The sequence below is a fragment of the Musa acuminata genome, chromosome BXJ3-4 (assembly GCF_036884655.1).
Source record: "Musa acuminata AAA Group cultivar baxijiao chromosome BXJ3-4, Cavendish_Baxijiao_AAA, whole genome shotgun sequence".
In the NCBI taxonomy this organism is placed as follows: domain Eukaryota; kingdom Viridiplantae; phylum Streptophyta; class Magnoliopsida; order Zingiberales; family Musaceae; genus Musa; species Musa acuminata.
In genome coordinates, this window is record NC_088352.1 from 3,765,397 (window position 1) to 3,785,000 (window position 19,604).

A 19,604-nucleotide genomic window follows, 5' to 3' on the forward strand; every position below is an offset into this window, starting at 1 on the left:
TTCCTTATGGGTGGGTTCATGGGGTAAACAATGGGTAAATAACGTCTTTTGAAAGAAACGAGATTTCGGATCCAAGACGTGGCATTTTTCCCGAATTTGACCGAGATTATTATCGGGTCGGATTCAGCTTGGATCCAATAGAGCCCATAAGCAACCACATAATGCAAATAGGAAACCGATAACTATCGGATTCAGGTCAATCTCGGATCGGCTTGTGGAATCCGGGAGTACTATTGGGCATGGGTTGATGATATGTATCCGATTAGGAAACTTCAAAAATTAGGAACATTTTTATGCGCTTGTTTTATTTAAGTCAAAAATTGATTCCCCGATTTGGACATTAATTTTGAGTCAATCAAAGTTCTCTTCTATATTTGTATCGGCTTAAGGTCAGCTGATGGCACGTTCCACTGCATCATAATCCTCTCTCGATAGCTCATAATCCAATAGAGAGTTGGGTTGTGTGCTCCAATGTTTTGTAGCACTCCAATAGAATAGAATCTCATTTTTCACAAACTAAACTCCAATGTTGTGCAGATGTGAGTGTTGACCACATGAAATGTTTCTCAGGTAAAATATAAGGAATCTCGTTCTACTGATGTGCTCTAGAATAGTAGGTCATACTTGAGTCAAAAAAATCTAACCATGACCTGTATTAGTTGACATTCGGGCACAAAATAGTTCTTTCTTGAAATGCCCATATCACTGATTCCGGTCTTCAAGGAAGCATTTATACATCAGAAAAAAAGGAAAAATGAAGTTGAAATGGAGAAGCAACAGCTCATAAAGCCTAAGCATTATGCCGAGTGACATCATGACAACAGGGTTAGCCACAGTTAATCACTGGCTGTCGACTCTTCCGTGTCTATTTCCTTTTCATCTCTGATACCACTCGAAACCAGAACTTCATCAGAAGCTAGGTCAGGAGAATCTTGGAGCACCTGTCTCACTGTTGTCTCCTCGGTGCTGATTGTTTCCTCACTAGGGTTTTCAGCAGTTTTGTCAACCTGGGAATCTTGGAGCACCTGTGTCACCATTGTTTCTGTGCCAGTTGTATCTTCATCAGGTTGCTGGGGAGTTTCATCAACTTTGTAGTAGACCTGATACCAACAAGGAGATTTAAATCACTGATAGAACCGATCCACAGATTGACAGGTTTATGAGGACATTAGAGTCCGAGGCATGACAAACATACCACACAAGTGCGTGCCGGAGATAGGATTTTGAATGAGTTCGGACGGTTGTTGAAGTTTGTTTCCGAGACTCCTGGTATTCCTTCAGGAGATGTAAAATGGTCTATATCATGGCCGACCTACAACATCAGGTAATTATTACATTTCAATCGAATTAGTGGAGAAATTGAGTCAAACTCTCAACGCTCCTTTGCACTACACGGGACATTTAATATGCACACTTCTCTGGCATTGCCTAATTGCTATGTTTGGAGACATCATATTTGGTCTAATTTTTCTAGGGACATTAAACATAAATTGTGACATAGAGAAGACATGCATAGATCTTGCAGGACAAAATGGGACTCACGACCTAAACAGAGATGAGAAGTTGTACAAGCAATTCATATATGGAAATGTCATCTTACTCTTCCATGCCCACCAAATTCAAAAGCATCACTATCCAGTGTGACCCTATACTTTCCTGGTAAGTCGCACCCAACTTTATATCTGCATTGCATGGAAAGGAGTGAGACGCTGAGTTTATATATTTCAAGTGAAACTTAACCTTTCATGTTAATGAGACAGTTACCCGCTATAGGTATTCTCAGGATGGAAATTGAACACAAAAACCAAATCTCCACGTTCAAAAACAATTACCTGACACGGAGAAACAATTGACCAATCTCTCTTAAACATAACATGAAAAAATAACCCAAGATAGATAAAGAGAGTCACATCAAGCTGAGCCTTATTAAAGTACTTGATAAGGTGGTTCTTAAATGTAAACTAAATCAGCACAATAAAACCTTAAGAAAAAGACAGCAGGAAAAAAGGGCAGCTACACCACAGTCAAAACTTATATTAGTGACCAGTCACTTTAGCTAATAAAGACCACAATTGTTGATTGCAAGATTCTGGAATCAAATTCCTCCCTCCAAATTATTCACCATTACCCAATTCTGAGAGAGACTTAGCATCATGATAAGATTGTTCTACAGCTGCCTGGGTGATAAGTCATGTATTATGGGGGTAAAACTATGTACACTGCTAATGACCTTGCAGTGATGATAGCCTCATGCACTATGTTCACCCTTTTTCTAAGAAAGTAACTGACATACCATTAAACTTTGTAGGAACAGTATTATGAGGTTTTCTACAGCAGTTATCATTTTCAAGGATGCAGTCTGTTCATGCAAGGCAGTTTAGTGCCTTCTAGACTGCTTTGCCATTATTGCCAATATCGCATGAACAAAAAAAAGTTGATGCAGTTAAGATGTTCTTTTTCCAATATAATGGATGCTGTGGATCTCGGATGAACAAAGAGACACTTAAGGTATCTCATCACAGATAGCCAGAAGATCCAAAGGAAATAATAACTTTACATGTATAAGCACTAACATGAAGGTTTAAGCTGAACCTATAACCCTCTGTGTAGCATAAATGGAAAAACATATATTTGACAGTATAAGTGAAATGTACATTAAAAATTAGTGTAACTACAGTTATGCATATATGTAAGGCTAAAGGATAAATAAGAGACATCCAAAGAGGAAAGATGATCACAAATTATCCATCTTGTTTTTACCTTATCCTCTTCCGATATGCTGCTCACTATCTGCTTCTCTGATGCAAGGAAGTGAAATCTATCATCAAGCAAGTTCATTGCTCTATCAAAGGCATTCATGTGCTGGTTTGATGTCAAGACCATAACAAATAGGTATTGTCAAAATTCTATGAGAAACAAATCATTAGCAGAACAAAGAGAAACAGGTATACAAATTTTAATACAGATGAAAAAGAAGATTAACTGAAGGCTTACGTTAATGTAGGAGGAATGCCTCATGTTATACTAATAATATGCATGTCATTTATCAACAGTACTAAGGAAACGTCAGAGCTACTTCTGGATCAGTGATTAACTTATAAATGCCGTAACTAATAGCTTTAGGAGATATGAAAACAAAATTTAAATATTACCATCATACCAAAAGACAAAACAATGACATTTAAGCATATAGATCTACAGTAAATAGACTGAGCTTTAATAAAACTTGACATGACTGGAGAACTGATTACAGTATACACTGATATATAGAAGGACCAAAATTACAATCAACAAAAAGTAAAAATAGCATGCTCTTACAAGAATCGGGGTGGCATAAACTAAATGGATGCATTCAACTTGCATGTATGAAAGTAAAAGATTCCACTGGCATGAGGGAAAAATGCGATCATAAATAACAAACAAGGCTGCATACTGACCTTGTATCTTAAGTGATCAGTGTCAACAAGGTTCCACTGGCGTCTACACTTATCATAGCTCCAACTATTGCCTTCTCTTGGAAAGTCAATCCACTCCGGATGACCAAACTACAAAATCATATCAGAGAAGATGATAAAATGCCTTTGTGCTAGAACACAAGCAAACATTATAAGCTATGCATCTTAAGAGAAGAGTTTAGAAATGCGGAATTGTGGATTATGTCACACTTGAATAGCATGTGACTGTTAAAGGTCAACAAAAACGAAAATAAAAATCAATAAATTGAAAGTCAATCACATGCTGGCCAATCTCTTTAGGAAGGATGAAGGTCTATTTTATACAGAGTATTTTATGAAAACCCAATAGATCATTGGAAAATAATGAAAGCATAGGCTTGCTAAATGAATAAATTGACGAATTACAAGTAACATAAAGTTAAAAATTTTGGAATACACAAGAATACTCAATTAATATAAGGTATTGAAATCAATATTTGAAATACAGTCCAACCGGTTAGTATGGACCAGTATTTACACCAGCCCAACAACCAACCGGGATGCAGAAAAAATAATTGTCTAGTATGATCTGATGAGAGCTATACTATTTGATAAGCTCACCATACCAAAGGTAGGTGGTAAGCAGATTGTTATAGAATTGTACTAAACAATAAAATTCATCTAGTATTGGTACCTTTTCTTTTTTTCTTTTGCTAGATGCTACTGCTATCCTTTTTTCATTTTATTTATTTTTATCTTCATGTCACATCTCCTCTCTCTCCCCCCTCCTCCATACATGATTAGGGCAGTGTACCAGTATTGTACTAGACCAAAATTTTAATCCATGACCTTATAAAATGTATTTCTATAGATTTCACATCATACTTCACTTACTACGTGTCGTTGAGTCCGGAATTTACCAGTTTGAGTCGAATTTCAATTTCTGACATCAAAATGAGGAGAACTTCTATTTTTCCTCTTTTACCTGATACTCATTAGCAATTAACATCCATGATGCACACTACTTTTTCTTTGTAATTTTAGAGACAAAATACCAAATAAATTTTAACGCTAAACCAACCGACTCAGCTACTTTAACATCATCAGATAGACACCTCTCTTTCTCCAATATGTGTAGGTTCTTGGTATAATAATGTAAACTTATATGGTAAAATGCTATTGCATGTCGTAACAAGAATTTAATGATAAAAAACTAAAGAATCATTGGCACGATACCTCATTTCCCATAAAATTTAGGTAGCCTTCACCCCCCAAGGCCATTGTTAGGAAGTGAATCATCTGCAGGTTCAATACTGTTAGCTATGGGAAGTAAATAAAGAATAGTTGGTGATAAAAAGCTGAAATGCCAATCATATGGGAAAAATATCTGATCTATGAAGTGAAATTATCTAAGTGATGACATAATTACACGAACCTAACAAAGAAAGGAACTGAAGCTTTCAAAATGCCACTTCTGAACTTTGACAAAAAAATAATTTGTATCTAAGAAACAGACCTTGTGAAGTGCAATCCCTCGTTCAATTACAGGTGATGCAGGTTCCAAATCAGACATGCCTGAATACATCACCTTGTCCATGAGGAGGAAGGAAATTGTTTTGTCTCCAACAATGGCCTGAAAAAAAAAAAAAAAGAATGACCCTAAGGAGTTCCTTAAAACAGAAGTTGGACAATAGTGAATTCCTATTTATAAGCATTTGTAGTGTTGGACAATAATGAATTCCTATTTAAAACAGAAACTTGACAGTAGTTTCCACTTTCCAGTTTGTTCAAGCTATTATTGATCTTCATTTATTTCAACTAGTGTCAGTATCACTGGCAGTACATATATTATTTGCCGTAGCACCATAGAGAAGTGTTTTATGATATTGTGTTCAATTAGGTAGTTCACCCCTACTGTGAGAAGAAAATGCAAGGTGTTAGATATTGCATAACCACTTCCAACTTCAATCTCTATATCAAGGATATGCAGCTGTTCAATCATGACATCAGTATACACTGAGTTTTGGCTACATCCCAGTCAAAACTCATTTCGCTTGGTCTAAAATCAGATTGGCAGAAACCAAGCCAATTTTGGTCCAGTTTTAGGCCAAAAGCCAGACAACAGCTCAGAAAACTTCTGAAGAAAATGAAAATTTACAAGCTGTGAACACATTTTCCAGCCCATTTTTCATTTCTTCCCATGTGCCCACTATCCCTAAGGATTTGTTCCAACTTCCTCAAATCTTTTATATTATATTCTATGTAAGTAGAATTGACGAAATAAGGATGCCAATTCTAATATAACATATTTAAGGTGTAAACACTTCATTATATTTATCTGAAATATGCAACAAAAATTTAGTTCAGGATCCAGTGTCTTCCAGGTTCCTTTAAATTTTTTATAATGCAAAATAGCAGAGATGAAGATGTCAAATCCTAGACTCCTATACATCTAGAGTAGACATTCCCTAGTATATCTACATGACATGATAGGAACGGCAATTTAACTCCACAGTCCAATATCCTAAATCCAAGATGCCATAGCTTGGATAACCAAATTAAACGTGAAGAGGTTTCACCGCTGTCCTCTAGTGACTACTGAGGTCTGTACGTGTCAAAGCCATTTCTTCAGCACTGCAGTAAATACACTCATAATTAAATTTATTATTTTCTTTCATCTATAAGACTATTTACCATAAACTTAGGATAACTAAAGTCTTGATCACTTTTGCCATCGTCATCATTGAATCTTTGAATCATATGAAATTATTCTTTATAAAAATTTCATTTTTTCTTTTCATAATATTATAATATTATATGAATTTTCATGCTTTTTATTTTATGTTCAGTCTAACCACCGAACCTAATCTAGAGTTGAGTGCTAAAATTGTCCAAATATTTCATGCCTAACAATGATAGAAACTGTAAACAGAACTTTAAAGTCTGGCTATCACCAATGCCACTACTGGAAAATAAAAATATTTCAAAAATGGACTTCTTTAAATTACCTGATCATGACTCTCTGCATATGCTACACATTTCTCAGTGTATCTCCTGTTAGTTAAGCTCCAAACAATTTCTTTCATTGACCATTCACTGTCCATTTTATTCTTCAAGAAGTCAATCCACCTATCAGGAATTGCCATGGCCAACCGATAGTCAAAACCTACTCCACCTTCGTAATCTGGTCGGCATAGGGCTGGCATACCAGAGACATCTTCAGCAATAACAGTGGCATCTGGCAAAAGGTTATGCACCAAGTGATTTGCTAGCATCATATAAACAACCGCATCCACATCAGTTGCCTCACTGAAATATTCGGTGTAGTTTCCAGTAAATACCATGTTAATTCCATGACGATGATAGAGCATTGATGTTACCCCATCAAATCGAAAACCATCGAAGTTAAATTCATCCAACCACCATCTTAAGTTAGATAAAAGAAACCTTAAGACTTCCCAATTAGCATAGTTGAATAATCGGCTATCCCATAGCTTATGGTAACCCCTTTCCCCATTATGGAAGTAGGAGTCTTGAGTGCCTTGTCCAACATCAAACCCGTTAAGACCATCAGTGACATTGTTGCTAGCGTGGCTGTGAACAACATCCATAAGAACTCGGAGACCTAAACCATGCGCCTTGTCAATCAGATACTTGAGATCTTCCGGTGTTCCTGATCTACTGCTTACAGCAAAAAAGTTTGTAACGTGATAACCAAAAGATCCATAGTATGAATGTTCCAAAATAGCCATTAGCTGAACTGTGTTATAGTTATTTGCTCGTATACGAGGCAATACAGTATCTGCAAATTCCCTGTAAGTGCTTACACATGGTTCTGAGCTACTCATCCCAACATGAGCTTCGTAGATCCTTGGAGCTGCAGGTTTTGGAGGTCTAGAGTACTTGAAGATATACCTGCAGGAATAAGTCCGCATTGCAAAATTTAGCATATATATTGTGAAACAAGTTACGGCAACCAAAACATTATGGGTAAACACAACACCTGACCTTTCTGAAGGTGGTGGATCCCAGTGAACTCCATCATAAGGAGCTGCAAATCGAGTAGGATCAACGGTGGCATATCTGATCCATGCTGGAATCCTATCAACCCAAATTCCATTGCCATGTTTGAACCTAAATTTGACCCTAGAATTGTGAGGAATGGATGGTTTACCTCCAGCATCTGGGATTTTAATATTCCAAACACCAAATTCATTTTTTTCCATTTTGTGGTTGGACCCATCCCAGCCATTGAAATCTCCAATAAGTTGTGCTTCCCTACAAAGTTAAAATGAAAGCTTCCATGCTTCATTATATGCACCTAGTATTATTGTGCAAAACGTACTTCTTAGTAATTAAGTCAGTTGATTCAAAGATAAGAGATTAAGTCCCTTTCTCGTGATTAAACAAGTTCTAAGTGGTCGAAAAGCTATATATTATTATCACCTACATAATGCCATTACATGTCCTTGGTTGTTATTGTAGCTGCCACCATTTATATTGGCTTTTACTAAAACAACACACTCAAATGCTGACCAGGTTAAATTATTTACAACCAGATTACCCTAATTTTAGTAAACGTGCTCAAGACAATGCCCATGATTGGACTCCACAAGTTCAAAATTTATCACAAAATGCATATGTACAAGTGCAGAATGTAAATAAATGCCTTGACAATAAAACCAATTTTAGGAAATATAAAGAAAGCATGTGTTAGAATGGGAAAAACAGGACTCTTAGAGACAGCTTGAAGACTCACTGGGCAGCTGGAGCCCATTCACGGTAAACAATAGCATCTTGTTCTCTGTTGAATCCAAACTTGAGATAACCTACGATGTAGGAGCAAGTAGCCAGAGACCAAGTCCCAGGAAAACATAAGTTTACGCATATATAAGATGCTTTAAACACAATTGACTTCAAGTATATATGCTTGATACCTTGAGAAAATTCTTCAAGACTTCCTTCGAATTTCTCAATCAATGATTTTTGTTCCACATATTTCTTTGACCTGTAAATGAGATGATCTTTAAATTTTTCCAGTGATGGATCCAAGTCAAATATTCCACAATGTTGAACATCCTCTTCAGTAGTTGTCATGGCTTGGTTCTCACCCAGAACACTTGAGATTGCAAAATCACGCTCAGCCTTAAAATAAAGCAAAAAACAAAAAAATGGTTTTAGCATTTAACACTATAGGTAATGCATAAGTTCACTGTGCTTAAGAGAATATGCCAGAATTCATTTTTAATCATTTTCAAGAGATCAAATCACCTTCAAATTTATGGACAACCTATGCGGGCAGCAGAAAGGGTACTTAACAGAAAATCGTATAGATGAATTTGCCACCAGTGCTGACTGCAACTTTGCAAGCACATGACTTCTTGAGTCCTGTCAGCAAAGCAAAATCAGATACAGATAAGAAGACATAAATGTATTGTGCAACAAAATGAACTGCCTTCATGCACTGTCTGGTATTTGCATCAAACAATCTGCCCCATAATTCAGTAGTTAAAAAAGGGCAGACCCAGTACACGAAGCTCCCGCCATTGAGGGGTCTAGGGAAGATCAATGTATGTAACCTTACCTTTAAATATGAAGCCTCCAATGCGGGTCTAGGGAGGGTCAATGTACATAGTCTTACTTTTAAATGTTTAAATAAGTTGTTTCCATGACTCTAACCCTAGTCTTCCAAGTCATAAAGGAGCAATCTTACCGTTATACCAAGGCCCACCCTCCCCATAATTAAATAGTCTATAACATATAAAAACAAGGAAACTCTAAACTTCTGAATTTCCAAATACTACCATCAAGCTTGCATACTACTCATCCATGCTAGATTATCTAGTTTAATAAATCATCTTTAAAAAACAGTATACACTCCAATGCACAGAAACACTCATATATAGATCAAGTTAGAAAAGCCTTTCTATGCATATGAAACATTTCTTAGATACCACTTTTACCAAATAATCATACCACAATTATGATATGTCAGCTACACATGTGATGTAGAACAAGTTCATGATGAGTAGAGGAGACTTTTTTATTTGACAATAGAAGAAGGGAAGATAGAGGAAGAACAATAATCATAAAATGAAATGAAAAAAAATGGTAACTAATAGACTCACTTTCTCTCGACTAGTCAAGTTCCAATCTTCCAGCAGTTCATAACCATGATACATTTTGGTCACATAGGTAACTCATGTTCAGTTAGGCTGAAAGAACGAGGAATGGAACGAATCCATGATTTGATTTATTCTGCAACTCATGGAATAATTATCAAGTAATTGATATAGCAAGTGGTAGTTGATTTTCGTGGTAATAGTTAACCAAAGTGAAAACTAAAAAATACTTGGAATTCACATTTTGATAGCCACCATCCTAATTCAGGACAAAGTGAACACTCTCAGTATCATTGTCTATGTTGTTGACACCTGAATAGATTAAAAAAAGTGAAAGTCTCTGAAAATAATAGGCATCAAGTGAGGTCAAAATGGCAAATCAAAAGATTAATAGGCATAAAGCTATGATGAGTGCACAAATGGGAGAAAGAATACCTAACGACATTCTGAAATACATATATGAATAAGGTGACACAGAGCAAGAGAATAACAAAAGTAGAACAGACAGTCGTTAAAACCAATGATCAGATATCGGAATACATATAGAACACAAACATAAGAATTTAATATATTATACAACAAAATATGATCAAACCACACATCTTTAAGTGATCTAGCAACCTCCGACTAAATCCATCCAATGATCCAAAGAAAGGCTTTTGGCAAAGCTCAGAAGGTTAAACATGCCAAAGAAAAAGCGTCGCGAGGATACCAAAATCGCTCATACGGCGCACACCCAACATATCACTGGAACCATGAAAAAGCACAACTGAATACCTAGCAACCGCAATTACGATCTTGCCAAATCATCATATGTCGAACATTTTGTGTTCGACCATGTAAATAACACAACGAAGTAAAGAGATTGCATTATAGCGTGAAAGAAAAAGGAAGGAAAGCGGGTTAATGCTGAAAAACCAAAATCGATTTCTTCGACCCAATCTGAAGAAGCGTACCGATGTAAACATACAATGAACTTTGGAAGAAGAGCCCGCGAGCAAGTAGACGAAATAGAGGGGCAAATCACCACCAACTCCAAATTGAGAAAACAAAATATCTCAAGAAGCAACAAAAACCCACATGCAATTCTTGCTCCCTTCCCCACTCCCCTCCAAGAAAAGATCAAAATCGAAACGGTTGAGCAATCAAAGGGGGAATAGGAACAAGAAAAAGATCGTGCCTTTCGAGGGTGCGAGGAGGCTCGAGCGAGGAAGAACGGAGACGAAGAGCATAATAGCATCGTAATCTTCTTCCCTTCTTCTTTTCTTCACCACTGACACTGCTCGTTCTCGCACTCTGAGATGTCTTTCTCCTCTCCACAGCCTTACATTTATCGTTCCATCTCATTCCATTCTATTCCGTTACATTCGCCACGCAATCGAGGAGAAAAGGTCCATTTCCTTCAGACGTGGGGTCCGTCCCGTAGCTTTGCTTCGCGCTTTCGCTGTCATCAAGCAAGCAAGCAAGGGATGCGTGGGTCGCGCCCCCAAGGGGTCTCTGTGCATACATCACACGGCATTACAACACGTGTTACTCACGTGAGTGCTCGCTTGCGGACTCGTGGAAGTAAAAGACACAACTGCCCTCGACGATGGCGACATCACGTAAGGACAGATCTACGACTATGTGTGCAAACGAGTCGGATTACGTGTACGGTCGGAGTCCGAAGGATGAAGTTACTCTGTTCTTGGTTATGCTGTGCGGCAGAGTAGTGTAACGGCGGTAGGACGGAGCGGGCCTATCACGGGAATGATGAGTAGGGTCCAATGGTTTAATGGTGTTGCCCTGATTGCGAAGACAGGAATGATGCGTTTTTAAGGGTGGCATGTTGTTGGAATAGTTTGATGGTTTGATGTGCAAGGATTAGAACCTCATTTAATAATTCCAACAGACATGATAACATGGTAAAATACTTTTAGGACACATTTCTGAGGAGAAAGAAATAGCAGAGCTCTGCTAGGGAGGGCAGCCATGGTAGCACATTCAAGAAGACATCAACAAAGCATGTCTCGGACTCTTTGCAGAAAGTGGGGTTCTCATTTCTTTTGATGCTATGAATCATAAGAAGCACGTTTCAGAGGTTGTCCCCGGAAGCATCAGAAACTTCACGACGGTAGCCTCCCTCCAACATATTTGGGACCATCCATACAAGCAATAATCTCACACTCTTGTTTGTCCCCCATATATCAAAATAATGCACAGTAACTTTTGCTTTTCCAGTGAAATCAAAATATAAAGTGCATTAGCAGTATAAAGCTACTAGGACGAAGGAATGGAACAAGAGATTACTTGAGCAAGTTGAGTTACTACTTAAAGATGAGGGAATAAATATATTGCTTTCTGGTTATAGTTAGATAAAGCATGCTGTGATGTATTTGCTTTTGAGTGCCATATAAAATATTTAAAATTTTAAAAATAGTATATCAAATGGGGGATAGCGTATTGAACAGTCCGAGTCAGGAAGAACTGAAAAGGAGACTTCGAGTAGGTGTTCCCAAGCAATCAAGTTTAGTTGTGCTTTCAAGGCAAACATGTGGGAAGAATACACCAAATGAACACTTTCTTTACAAAGAATTGTACCTAGTAATATGGATTTCTAAAGATCATATAAATTTGAGTGAGAAAATTCAGGTAATGGTACCATCTCAAGATCCTTGAAGTACTCATGTTCAAGAGCTTTGCGAGCTGTGATTCTCCTTCCTGGTTCCAAACAGAGCATTTTCTGTGCAATAATTTGCATATTAGCAATGGAGTAAAGCTGACAGGACACAAAAACTCCTCAAGACATGCAGTGGAACAGGCAAATATAATACTGCTAGTATACATAACAGCAGGTATCGAAAAAAGAACAAATATCATCTTCTCAAAATTGGTCAAGGCATAGAAGTACTAATAAGTTTATTTAGTATCATAAAATAGACAAAGTTCTTTGCCGGTTAGTGAAATGAATCAATCCACCTGTACGTTAAGCGTTGAGGAAGTAAAGGATTGATGGTACTGTTAGTAATGAGACTAAAGATGTGCAACAGCAGAGTCAAATTTAGGATAGCGCAAAGGCTGCAGCGCGCCGTTATAGCTTATACCAATTGATGAACTAGCATATAAAATTCTTTTCTTTTTTCATTTTTGGACTATTGAAACGTAAGCTGGTAACTTTTTCTGGAAATATGGCAAACTATGAAAGGTTAGGAATACTCACTGAGAGAAGGTCGACACCTGCTGGTTCAAGATTTGGCACCAGTGCTGCCAGATCCTGCAGAGGAAATCTTGCATTAGGTTCTTAATATTTTCATCCTGGTAATTCTTTGGTATATTCTTAGTGGCACCACATAGATAAGCACCGAATTTTCAGAGTCATGCATAATGAAATTTTTGTGCAAGTCTTCAGTATATTTTCTGATGCATGAAGCATCAACTAATTAAACAAAAGGTTTAAAGCAAGTTCATTGTTTCCTTACCATAGGATCCCATTTGGGAAAAGAACACTTGAAGTGAGGTAATGATGTAACCCCTGACCAAGTTTCTTCATTAGGAGTACCTAAAACTCTTCATACATACACGTTAAAGGAAATCATATGACACTTTTAGGTATATATCAATTGCATGGAGCAAAACCAGAACTTGAAATCTTAGTGACAATAATATGTAAACCAGAAAATTTTGAACAACTGAGAAATCTCCGAATCTCCACAGAACAGTGGGCATCGATTCACCATTTCTACAAAAATACAACCTATCGACCATAAGTCGACTGGAGTAGAATAGTGGCGAGACCCAAGAAGAATTTCCGGTGCTCTATACGCCAGGGTCACAACCTGAAAAAAGAATAAGTGAACAGAGATTCCGATGCATAAATAAAATGAAGTATAGAATGAAATAGTTAGGATCATTTTTCAGGAATAAAGTGCTTAGAGTAGCATAGAGATGCAGAACAATTATCTTAAAGGTGCTTTACTAGAAGCACAAATATATATCATCAACGTTTCTTGCAATCAACAATCAAATATATCTCATGTTTGAACCTTTATGTACTTTGAATCGTTTATGATAGTTGTGCTACATAATAGTTTGTCATTCTCATCTGAGCAACCAAAACAATCAAAATTTGCAAGAAAGAAACATCATCAAATAAATCATCTACCTCATCGGTCAATGTCTGGACAGGAATATCAAATGCCCTACCCAATCCGAAATCGGCAATTTTTATGGTATTAGTTTGCAGGTCAATCAGCAAATTCCGAGGTTTTAGATCACGGTGAAGAACCCTATGAGAATGGCAGTACTCAATACCACTTAAAATTTGGTATAGAAATTTCTGCAAAAAAGGAAAGTGGCACTTATCAGCCACTCAGATTCTAAAACTGTATAATACTACTTCAACATACACCATACATATTCAATCAGGAACTAAAGGATGCCTAATAAACTAACAAACGTATGAGAGGTGAGCATTGTTTTTAGCTGCCAACTGAGTACATTGGCCAAAATGATCTTAATTCTTTTCCCATGTGTCTACGTACCAAAAATAAGAAAGCCTATGTTACTATGGTTAGAACTGTTAGGATCAAGAGCACTAAGAGGGGGGGGGGGTGAATTAGTGCAGCAGAAATCTTTCAGCAATTAAAATCGAAAGCTGCGTTCGTTCGATAAAAAAACGATTTCGATGTAAAAGCCGATTCTAAGATTACTTTAACTTAAGATTAAGCAAGATGACGTTAAAGTAAATCTATGAAGGCAGTTTGCAGTTTATGATGGAAATCAGAAAGCAAGCGCAAACTGAAATGCGACGTTCGTACGATAAAACTGGTTTACGTCTAAATGCCGATTCTGAAGATACTGAACTTTGAGATACGTTTTATAAATGAGCAGAAGGCAGTTTGCAGTTATGATTCTAATCAAAATGTAAACGTAAACTGAAATATGATGATCGTACGAAAAAGCCGATTTACGTCTAAACACAGATTCGGAAAGCTCTGAACTTAGAAACTTGTTCGTAAAAGCGCAGAAGGCAGAAGCTATTTAGGAGGTTTGCAGTAAAGACAAAATGCTCAAAGTAAATGCAAACCAAGATTTAGAGTGGTTCGGTCAATCTTGACCTACTCCACTTTTGGCTTCCTCCACCGACGAGGTCACCGACGTCAACTAGAGGCCTTCCTTCAATAGGCGAAGGCCAACCACCCTTTTACAGTTTCACTCCTTTTGACGGGCTTAGGAGACAACCCTTACAGAAATTTTCTCTCCTCTCTTTACAACTCAAAACTTGGAAGAAAAGATGGAGAAGAACTTTTGGCCTTTACAACAATTTTGAGCTCTAAGAATCACAGAAAAAGATCAAGATTTCGGTGTATGTCTGTGTGCTTTCTGTGTTGAATGGGTGGGGTATTTATAGGCCCCAACCCAGTTCAAATTTGGAGCTCAAAACTGTCAATTCCCAGAATTCCGGGATCAGGCGGTTGCACCTCCTGACTGGAGCGGTTGCACCGCCTGGCAGAGCTCGAAGACTGAGCCTCTGGGCGGTACCACCTCTATCAGGGGCGGTTGCACCTCTCTACCAGAGCTCGAAGACCGAGCTCAAGCGGTTGCACCTCCTGACTAGGGCGGTTGCACCGCTTGGCAGAGCTCGAAACTTGAGCTCAGGCGGTGCCACCTCTTGTCAGGAGAGGTTGCACAGCCCAATCTCGCTCGGAGACTGAGCCTAGGCGGTTGCACCTCCTGGCTGGGGCGGTTGCACCGCCCAGTCTCGCTGGGAGACTTAGCCTGGGCGGTGCTACCTCCTGGCTTGGGCGGTTGCACCTCCCACAGCAATCAGGGTCCGAATAGGTTGATCCATTCGGCCCAATTTGGGTTTTTTTAGGGGCCCAATTGCCCCAAGATTAAGTTAATGGGATCACCTCCCATTTCTAACTTAATCATTGTGCTAACTACGATTATTTCCTAAGACAAATTCTGCAGCTTGCTCCGGTGCGTCAATCGCTTCTTCCGGCGAGTTTCCAGCGAACTTCCGTCGATCATCCGACGAACCCTCGGTGATGCTCCTGCGGACTTCCGGAAAACTCCTGGACTTGCGACGATCCACTTGGCGAGTTCCGACGAGCTTCTTTGGCAAGCTTATGGACTTCTCGGATTTGTTCCCGCAGAACCTCCAACGACTGTCCGAACTTCCGTCGAGCTCTCGAACTCCCAACGTGATCATTGTCATGACTCCGGCGCAACTCCTGCTGCATGTCTTACTTTCATCGTAGTTAATCCTGCACACTCAAAACAAAAACTTCGATCGAGACAATTAATCCTAAGCAATTAACCAAGTTGTCCGGCATGTCATTGGTCCCTCGACGCTTCGTTCGATTCTTCGGCGCATCGTCCTTTCCTGCAGCCTATTGCCCAATCGGCCAGTTGACTCCGCAACTCCGATATCCTTGGCACAATACCCGCTCTTCTTGGCCCGATGCCCGAGTCCACGGCCCGAAGCCTTCTGTCGATACATCGACCGATCCACCGGCCCGACGTCCAATCTTCTGACATGTTCCTCCGGCACAACATGATTTTCCTGCTTTAATTGTCTCATCCTGATCGAAGCATCCTGCGTTACTCAAAACGCAAATCAAATCATAAACATATATCAAGTAGTTTCATCATCAAAATACGAGATTCAACAAGAACAAACATTAATAACTGACTAGTTGCTTGATGTGTTAAAATGATTAGTAATTCATCCCTGAGCCAAGACAATTTGGTAGAGAATAGAATGCTATAATACTTGTAACCCAGGAAGAAACATAAACAGAAAAAATAACAAGTAGATCGTTGAATCAATCTTAAAGGTGAAAATTACTCAAAAAGTAAAACTGAAAGCACTAACTTGAATATAGAGTAAATTAATGTCAATCTTGAGGGATTGAAATTAGCCAATGAAAAATCAAGAACACTCCCTTGAACACAGAAGGAAAATGATACCAACTTAAATTCAGATGTGAGGAATGTCTTTAGTCTTTACAAACACCTATATGAGAAAACATTTTAAGAGATAAACTTATAACAAGAGAAAAACATGATTAGTATTTTTACAATAAAGTAGGTTCTTAGAAGACCTGTGACCAGAACAAGAGAAGATAGCTTTAATTGAATGTTTCAGAATACTTAATTGATGAAAAGAAAGATGGTGCACCCTCACATGTGCAGTATTTAGTGGCAGAAAATGTGGTAAGCTAAAGAAGCTCTTTATGAACAACTCGTTTCCAATGCTAAAGACAAGTGAACCATAAATGATTCTATAATATAAAAACACGAGTTATATAAATTAATTGTATTAATTAATCAGAAAATTTTACAAAGTACAACAAGAGACAACATGAAGAGAAGATCAACATACAGTTCTATAGGTATAAGCATTAGAGTTATGAAAATAAGTACTAAGGGAGTGATACCTCACCTTCATTAAACGATGGTCTTCTGAAAATGTTTGACAAGAATCCATGTGCTTCTTCAAGTCCAAGTCCAGATACTCAAAAATTAAATATACACTTCTCTCAGAGACCCCTACATCAAGCAACCTGCTAACGAAAACCCAACTGTTCATACGGTCATGTCATGCTATAAAACTAAAACCTAGAAAGAATAGCTCTTGGAATGGATGGTAATGAGGAAATTTAAAAATTCATTCTATTACTGATGCAAAATCATTCCAGCACCAAATAAGAAATATTACTAAGACCAGTTACTACATCAAGGATTTTTTTTATTGACCATGGTTATTATTTTTACAGTGAAACTTCAAGATTTAATAGTTTAGTATTTCATCAGAAATTCAGCTTAAATATTCAGACACTAGATTCATATGATTTTTACAGTGTCAGAGTTAACACAATCCACCATCATATACATATTATTGTGACATGGATATAAAATAAGGATTAATCAAACTGATCTACATCATTTTTTTCTGACTGCCTTGTGAATTATCTCACAATTTACAACCACCAACCATTGATCCTTTCAACAAAGAGTCTTTCATTTCAGACTTCAAAGTAATCAGAATTTCAAAAAAGAAGTTGTACGCAATAACAGGATTTGGGTTTGTATAAAGGGGTGGGTAAGGGGAAGAGGAGAATCATGAGTTTCTGCAGTTATCATGTGCCCCTTGGAATTGAAGACTTTTTTTTCTTATAAGATAGTTGTAAAAGCAACCATGGTTTATGGATCAATATGTTGGGCATATAAAACCCTTGCACAACTGATATGACAATGTCAAAGTGGATGTGCTAAATTTCTCTTAGAGAGAGAATAAGAAATATTTTTATCTGTGAAGAATCAAGTATTAACGTAACAAGAAAAATGAGAGAAAATCTTCTAAGATGGTATAGATTTGTTCAATATCAATGTATGAATATTGTGGTCGAAGGAGACGAGAATTAGTAGTGTGAGAAAAGGTAGAGTGAACCGTATGAAAGCCTCACAAGAATAAATAAAAAAATATCTACAATCTCTTGGTATAACTATATATAGATTCATACAGCCAACTCCATATATTCAGGTCACTTGGGCTTTTTGTGGTTTTGATTTAGCTACTATAAGCATTAACAGGAATAGTTAGGAAAGACAAAAAAATCAACTATACATGAAATATATTTAGCTTTTGAGAATTTTATTAAATCAAAACCATAAGAAGCACCTCATATCGATGAAGGCTAAGACTAAAGAACTACAGATAGACATAAAAGAAATGACTAAGATATTTTGTGGAGTGCACCAGAAGGCCCAAATTTAATATAAGAATTTACATAGAAAACAATTTTTGATAACTTCAAATGTCAATGACTAAAAATTGATAATAATGTAGAAACTAGAATCAAAATAATCACTTTACTAAAATTCAACATCAGATGGATGTACTAAGATTCAGAAAATCTCTTTTTGCAAAAAATCGAGAATGTAAAATCAAAACAGAAAGTTTCCTAACCAGTCAATGTTCAGGTAGAGGAGATTAATATGCAACAATTGTACCATATTCAGAACGAATCTGAAGTTAGATGCTGAAGCAGTTCATAGTAGATAGAGTATGAACAGGTATACATTTCCCACCTTGGTTACTACAATTGTAACAGAAAGATTCCTAACTTAATTTCCTCATCAACTAAGTTATTATGACGGGAAATATGTGATCCCAAATCTTCAAAACCCCAACAAGGAATGATACTCCTGCCAAATCCAGCAAATCATGGAGTTCACCATTTGCCAATTTAATTGGTATACTAATACAAAGCAAAGGTATTACTATTGAGGTTATATATTAAAATTATTCAAACAAGGCCATGGTTCGAAGGATCAGCAATCCACCAAGAAATCATCTGGAATCAACTAATGCTATCAACAACAGACTTTCAACATTTATAGGATCCTGCATATTTTATCCCAATCCATCGAGGTTTGAGAAGAACTCATTAGACAGAACATAAATACTATCTTCAACATAAGATGCACAGAAACCCTTTTTTAATCGAACTCTTTCCTATTAAGTTTTTAAATTCACAAGAATCTTGAACCTACACGAGTATCACTTATGGTTTTCCATGTGGTTTTGGGAGGCAATTAAATTTCAGGTATTGAAACATGAATTTCAGTATAATTCTCCTATACAGTTTTACAAATCATTAAAAATTTGCTGAGTGGTCAAACACTGACAAGGTACAACAACTAAGGAAATGTAGCACTCCACCCAGGAAAAGAATTGAAGGCATTTGATGACACTGACATACAATGATAAACACATTATAGAAACTTATGGAATAAAGGATCTTTTAACAAACACGGCATGGTCTCATTCACAGTATTCTGTTCTCCTTAAGTTCTGAAACTAATTATTTTATTAAATCGGAAAAGCAGAAAGACTTAGGAAGAGCTGAAAATTGTAAATTTCATGGTCAGGATTCAGCATATATTTTTCTGCAAGAATTTATTTCAATCAGCCAGTATAGTAAAAATATATTGCCAAATGTGATAAAGCAACAGTAAAACTCAATCGCTAAGGAAGGTATCAAAATTTTTTTTTCAC

General features: G+C 37.3%; 1 protein-coding gene and 1 pseudogene across 4 annotated transcripts in view; both read right to left on the reverse strand.

The window, feature by feature from the left end:
- Positions 1-624: 624 nt before the first annotated feature.
- The window catches only part of LOC135585995 (1,4-alpha-glucan-branching enzyme, chloroplastic/amyloplastic-like), a 26,461-nt gene continuing 7,481 nt past the window's right edge, over positions 625-19,604 (reverse strand). Inside the window, exons 1-15 of one of the 4 annotated variants that reach the window (XM_065147556.1) lie at positions 10,737-10,980; positions 9,563-9,868; positions 8,706-8,822; positions 8,372-8,579; positions 8,194-8,263; positions 7,443-7,712; positions 6,443-7,349; positions 4,951-5,067; positions 4,671-4,733; positions 3,438-3,545; positions 2,761-2,862; positions 1,765-1,832; positions 1,601-1,682; positions 1,196-1,312; positions 625-1,100 (exon numbers count right to left, since the gene is read on the reverse strand). In XM_065147556.1, the coding sequence (XP_065003628.1) occupies positions 837-1,100; positions 1,196-1,312; positions 1,601-1,682; positions 1,765-1,832; positions 2,761-2,862; positions 3,438-3,545; positions 4,671-4,733; positions 4,951-5,067; positions 6,443-7,349; positions 7,443-7,712; positions 8,194-8,263; positions 8,372-8,579; positions 8,706-8,822; positions 9,563-9,616 (2,547 nt within the window). In that variant the 5' untranslated portion in view covers positions 9,617-9,868; positions 10,737-10,980 and the 3' untranslated portion in view covers positions 625-836. Of the gene's footprint in view, positions 1,101-1,195; positions 1,313-1,600; positions 1,683-1,764; positions 1,833-2,760; positions 2,863-3,437; positions 3,546-4,670; positions 4,734-4,950; positions 5,068-6,442; positions 7,350-7,442; positions 7,713-8,193; positions 8,264-8,371; positions 8,580-8,705; positions 8,823-9,562; positions 10,473-10,736; positions 10,981-19,604 lie in introns of those variants that run through there. The other 3 variants (XM_065147553.1, XM_065147554.1, XM_065147552.1) reach the window with 3 other exon arrangements.
- Positions 11,955-19,604, reverse strand: part of LOC135635937 (cell division control protein 2 homolog) — an 8,550-nt pseudogene continuing 900 nt past the window's right edge.